The sequence below is a fragment of the Schistocerca serialis genome, chromosome 3 (assembly GCF_023864345.2).
Source record: "Schistocerca serialis cubense isolate TAMUIC-IGC-003099 chromosome 3, iqSchSeri2.2, whole genome shotgun sequence".
In the NCBI taxonomy this organism is placed as follows: Eukaryota; Metazoa; Arthropoda; class Insecta; order Orthoptera; family Acrididae; genus Schistocerca; species Schistocerca serialis.
In genome coordinates this window covers 338,272,502-338,279,189 of record NC_064640.1, presented here as the reverse complement: position 1 = coordinate 338,279,189, position 6,688 = coordinate 338,272,502, and the positions used below count along the sequence as shown (strand labels likewise).

Genomic DNA, 6,688 nt, shown 5'->3' with positions numbered 1-6,688 from the left:
TCGGTCGAAATTCGCGTCTCAACAAATCTTGTAAATATAGATAAGGTTCACCAATTTACTACAGCATGGGATCCAGCGCTGACACTACTAGATTCACAACGACCACAAAGTGAAACTACTGGTCACCGAAGAGATGACGCTTTGATGGCCAGTTATTTGGGTAACAGCGACAACGCCAGTGTGGACCCGTATTTCGGCACGCAGCATCCGAAAGACGTCGTTGGGCCTTTTGGCGGCAGTGCGAAGAAGGAACGACAGCCTCTGTGCGTACATGAGTCGAGGTCCTTGACTCGTCGTCCGACAGGTGAGGTAGCTGTCCTACACGCTACCGATCAGGAATTCCTCGCAAGCGGCCACCGAATTTGGTGTCTTAACGGCTGCGAGTTTCACACTTTAATGATGTAAACGGGAGGCTGCAGTCATAGCTCAATAATGTGTTTGTCATACTCGAATATGTCGGTCAGATGCGACGATGAAATATCGTGGGGTTTCAAATTAACATCAGACGTTTCGCCAAAGAACTAGTTTTATATCTCGGTGTTACTCGTAACTTAACGCTAGCTGCCATGTCGTCTCACATATGTGTATATGGCTTCTAGAGCAAATAAATGTAGCAAAAAAAGGAATTCAGAAGTAGTTTTACTCAGTCATTTACTTTTCAAACGACATCTGTCCTTTGTCGACAGCACTTATTTTAGCGGTTTTGTCACCCCCAACTAATTTCTGCTAGAAATCTGTTTTCTTACCCAATTTTTGTGGAACAGCCTTTTTTCACCAATATTTCTGTATGTTCTCGAGCTAAAATCTGCATGATTACGCCCGCACAGGTGATGTCCTCTTCAATACCGTACCAGTAGACGATCAGGTACCACGTATGGAATCACTTACTAGCCTTCCAACGTAGCGGACTTTACGGGCTATGCCTTCGAATGGGTGGATGGAAAGATTAGTTGCGCGGCGCAACACAATGTAAGGTCTTCGGAACTGGACGCTTAGAAGAACTTTGATGTAAGTGCGGACTACTGTGTATTTGAACACAAATGATAAGATACTAGTTGTTATTGTCAACTTTTGTATTCCATTGGTGTTGTGTTTGTTTCATCACGTGAAGGTAGATGCTTTAAAAGAAAGGAGTACGCAGCGGATGATGTCTTCTAAGGCTCTGAAGTACACTATAAAAACAACATTGCGCCCTTCACCGCAGATTTACGAAAACTTGTTTGTGCTCGATTTTGAAGCTACGTGTGATTATCCAGAGCAGATTTCACCGCAGGTAAGAAGTTCGGTAATTTTATTAGTTGATCGTGGAGGGACAGACCGACGGATATTGAAATTGTGCGATTTTTCTACTCGCTATTTTACCGGCTCGAACATATACCGGCAAACAGTTACGTATTACTTAACATATAGTTTGTCGTTTCAGGACGGAGATAGGAGTAATGTATAATATTCCTGATTAAAAAATTGTATTGTGTTTCACCCTGAGATCCAATAATTTCGAATGTCATTGATTTCAGCTACAAGAGGAAATGAAACTTCTATAGGATTAAGTTTTTATGGAACACCCACATGTAGGATAAACAAACCGATAAAATGGTGTCGGTAATGATTGCGTGAAAGTTAGTCAACAATATCGATGTATCACTGATAATCAGTATCATATGGTTCTGAAAACAGACTAATTCTTGATTTCATAATAGTTGTGTAATATTTAATGCACCGAGCATCACTTAAGAACATACTCTAAATACCAATGTTAGTCTTGATGAAGGTTAATATTCATCTAATTGATGTACTGTAACTCCAACCCACCACCATAGCCCATATAGGAATGCATCCTATTTTAGTGGGATGCCATTTGATCTGAAAGCACTAATAGTAAGCAGTTACCAAATTTGCCAGTCTTGTTGGTGCTTTTTGAGAGCTGCCAGTCTCCAGTTTCTCCATTTTATTTCTTTAACAATACTGCATAATCAGTAACCAGTCACTGCCTTGATATGTCTACTTCATGTGTTGTTGAGGGAAGAAGAGATGTTCCACTTTGCAATTTTAACATCTCATTACAACATGTAGCCTTGGACCATCTTCTAGAAAATGACAGTAACTACGGAAGTACACTTATTAGAAGATGGATGAAAATGATACCCTCATTAAGTGGCAATAAAGATACAGTACATTACATTACAAATTGTTTTCAGATATTTGCATTTTTAAAAGTATATTACAGTAACACTTACATGAAGTTGTAAAATATTTTAATACTAAGTAGTATAAATTATATTATATCCAAAAACATTAATCTTAAGAATCCCTATCAAGATACTTGAAGCCAAAGTCATTAAATAAGCTCTCACAATTTATGAATATGAAAGACACTGTTTTTCATCCTACTAAATCACATGTGGTGACAATCGTGTTGATTACAAGTGCAGCAGAATTTTTTAATCACATACAGTTTTGTCACACTGTGATTTGTTACAAACTAGAAAATTAACAGAACAAGTGTAATTGGAGTGAAGAATAATTTAATTCTTCAGCTTGAGCAAAGGTTTATTTAAATATAACCTTTAAACGCCAACTTATTGCGTAGGAATTGTGTGTCCATAGGCTAATATTTCCTTTAGCTCTCTTCTGCATAATGCATCTAATATAACTGTATATTCCTATGAATATCCTTTTCTACATCTCAGAAAAATGAGAAACGGTAGTCTCTCATTGTACTGGCATTCAGTCATCCCTGATCCCATCTTTACTGTGCTCCGAAGTCTTCTTGTAGCACATACATTGTTTCTGACTAACACATGTCAAGTTTTCAGGAAAAAATGAAGGTAACTGTTCAAAAAGCGAGTCTTGAATTTCCTCAAACAGTCCCTCTTTTAACAGTCTTGACTGCTATGTGCTCCAAATGTTCAAATGTGTGTGAAATCTTATGGGACTTAACTGCTAAGGTCATCAGTCCCTAAGTTTACACTCTACTTAACCTAAATCATACTAAGGACAAACACACACACCCCTGCCCGAGGGAGGACTCGAACCTCCGCCGGGGTCAGCCGCTATGTGCTCCACAGCTTGTAAATGTTTGTTATAGGATGTCTCCTAAACACCATGAACTGGGCTTAAAATGTTTAACAGCCAAACTGGTATTTGGGTGTCTAACTCATTGTCAGTGATATTTGATACAGAAAACAATAAACAGTTGTATGCATAACAGCAGGAATGTAAGTCTACTTACGTAATGTATCTCTATATCAGTGATATGTGTATCAATTATTAATTCTTTGTAATGTTCAAGTTGACGTTCAGCTTCAAAACAAACAACTATGTGGATACCTAGAACCAAATTACATCCATGTCTATGTTAATATGTTAAGGATATAAAATCTATCCACCCTCGCAGTACACTGTATGTTACTGCTGTCAGTCTTTTTGAACTTCCCAGCATTTTTGAGTTGAACAGTAATACAATGTTAGTTCTTTTTATGCCTGAGAATTTAGTAATAAACTCCTTAAATGATATCCCAGCCTCCGTATCAGTCTCAGCCGCACCCACCCTCCCGTCCAAAGTTGGTATCAAACATCACAATTCAAATGCTACATCCAACAATTTCAATTTTGCTTCTACTAGATGAGGAAATGTCTCATGGATAGACTTGAAACATTCTCAATCTTTGGTTTACATTATCATAAACTATTTCATTAGGCTCAACAATTTTTATATATATATATATATATATATATATATATATATATATATATATATGTGTGTGTGTGTGTGTGTGTGTGTGTGTGTGTGTGTGTGTGTGTGAGATTCTACCACAGAAAGAGCAGACACCAACTATCTTGTCATAATAGTAATGATGTATCGTACACTATGTGATCAAAAGTATCCGCACACCCCCAAAAACATACGTTTTTCATACTAGGTGAATTGTGCTGCCACCTACTGCCAGCTACTCCATATCAGCAACCTCACTAGTCATCAGACATCTTGAAAGAGCAGAATGGGGTGCACGGAACTCATGGACTTCAAACATGCTCTGGTCATTGGGCGTCACTTGTGTTATACGTCTGTATGTGAGATTTCCACACTCCTAAACATCCCTAGATCCACTGTTTCTGATGTGATAGTGAAGTGGAAACGTGAAGGGACACGTACAGCACAAAAGTGTACAGACTGACCGCATCTGTTGACTGACAAGAGACCACCGACAGTTGAAGAGGGTTGTAATATGTAATAGGCAGACATCTATCCAGACCATCATGCAGGAATTCCAAACTGCACCATGATACACTGCAAGTACTATGACAGTTAGGCGGGAGGTGAGAAAACGGATTTCGTGGTCGAGCGGTTGCTCATAAGCCACACATCATGCCAGTAAATGCCAAAAGATGCCTTGCTTGGTGTAAGGAGCGTAAACATTGGACGATTGAACAGTGGAAAAAGAGTTGTATGGAGTGACAAATCCCAGTACACAATGAGGCAATCCGATGGCAGGGTGTGGGTATGGCGAATGCCCAGTGAACGTCATCTGCCAGCGTGTGTAGTGCCAACAGTAAAATTCAGAGGCAGTGGTGTTATGGTGTGATCGTGTTTTCACGAAGGGGGCTTGCACCCCTTGTTGTTTTGAGTGGCACTATCACAGCACAGGCCTCCATTGATGTTTTTTTTAAGCACCTTCTTGCTTCACACTGTTGAAGAGCAATTCGGGGATGGTGATTGCATCTTTCGACACAATAGAGCACCTGTTCATAATGCATGGCCCATGGTGAAGTAGTTACTCAACAATAACATCCCTGTAATGGACTGGCCTGCAGTGTCCTAACCTGAATCCTATAGAACAACTTTGAGTTTTTTTGGAATGCCGACTTCATGCCAGACCTCACCGACTGACATCAATACCTCTCCTCAGTGCAGCACTCCATGAAGAATGGGCTGCCACTCCCTAAGAAACCTTCCAGCACTTGATTGAACGTATGCCTGCGAGAGTGGAAGCTGTTATGAAGGCTAAGGGTGAATTCCAGCATTATCGTAGGAGGGCGCCATGAACTTGTAAGTAATTTTCAGCCAGGTGCCTGGATACTTTTGATCACATAGTATAAATAGTTCAGCAACTGCCACCAGAATTTCAACTTCATTGTATTATTAACTGAAATATTCCATTTTGAACTGCTTGCAAGAGAAATCCACTTTCATTAAAATGAGATTTTTTTATCTGTAGTCCGTGACATAATCACAGCTTCTGTGTGATTCTTGGCAAAATTCAGTGAAATTCCATTTTCCTTGAACCAAATATTTTACCAGCTGTCCTTCCAGTACTGATATTATATTCCTATGCTCTTGTCATCTGCAAAATGGGTATAATTTGCTTCTTCTTTAATGGCTTATGAAATTTCGTATGTCTGATCATTTCAAACTCAGAGTGACTATTGCTATGTGACTGGGAACTAATACATTTCTTTACATTTTTATGAGGATTATAATGAGTGTCTCAATCAAAAAGCTTGTGTAGGTCATATAATGTTTCTAGTGATAGTAATTTCTGCTTTAGTTATTGTAACAGAGGCTATTTTGCAGTGTTATTGACAAACTTTGGATGAAGATAGTTAACCTATGCAAGCACTTTTTGTTAAGAATGGTCGTCTTTTTTACCCATTATGTAGTAGTCATGTGCATTGATCATTTTATACATCACAACATAGTCTATTCAAGAAATACTTGTTGTTCTGCCACTGAGCTCTGAATGTGCTTTACCAGTTGTTTACATGTGAAGTTCATGATACAGCATGGACTAAAAATTAATTGAGCTCACTGACATGAGCGCTGCCACACACCTTTGAGTAACAGAATGGGGTCTCTTTTTTTCATAGTATGTTGATAGGTGTAGGCATGGTGTGTGAACTCAAGTATGTGACTGCTGCTACATACACAGATCACATAACCCTTTGGGGGACAATTTAGAAATACAGTCTACGCATGTACTACCTCCAGAAGGTGCAGTCACTAGGATCACCTGATTCCTACCCTAATACTGTACTTATTTAGTGGTTCATCAATACTAGACATACATGTTAGTTTCGTGTTACACGGAACATTTGCACGATCAACAGTAATGATGTGGAACAACTCATTTTACATTCACACTGCATACTGATTTGTAAATAAAGCTATATACTGAACATTTATAATTTTTTTAAAATCTACAGATATGAGTTAGTGATTCCTATCCACCACCTTTTACACATGGCAATAATAGAAATCCTTCTACAGAATATAAGGAGTTGTCAAGGAGAAACCATTCCAGATTGTTGTTAAATTTTACTTTGCTATCTGTCAGACATTTTATGTCACTGGATAATTTATTTATTTATTTATTTTTGTGCGCCCCTTTTTGTGCAAAAGACAATCTTAATGTGACATAATGAATGTCATTTTTCCTTCTGGTATTGTAATTATATACTTCATTGTTCCTTTTGAAGTGCAGTGGATTATTTACAACAAAGTTAATGAGGAAATAAATCTACTGAGAAGCAGCAGTCAGAGTGTCCAACTCCTTAAACAGATGTCTAAAAGTTGAACGTAGGTGAGCAGCACATCTTATTCTTACAGCTTGTTTTTGAGCAATGAATATTTTCTTTCTTAACAATGAGTTACCCAAGTACATTAGTCCATATGATGTTACTGAACGAA

At 38.5% G+C, this 6,688-nt stretch overlaps 1 protein-coding gene across 2 annotated transcripts in view; it reads left to right on the top strand.

The window, feature by feature from the left end:
- Positions 1-933: 933 nt before the first annotated feature.
- The window catches only part of LOC126470144 (ERI1 exoribonuclease 3-like), a 112,495-nt gene continuing 106,740 nt past the window's right edge, over positions 934-6,688 (top strand). The window contains exons 1-2 of one of the 2 annotated variants that reach the window (XM_050097759.1): positions 934-1,008; positions 1,112-1,273. In XM_050097759.1, coding sequence (XP_049953716.1) covers positions 1,145-1,273 — 129 coding nt within the window. In that variant the 5' untranslated portion in view covers positions 934-1,008; positions 1,112-1,144. The other variant, XM_050097758.1, reaches the window with a different exon arrangement.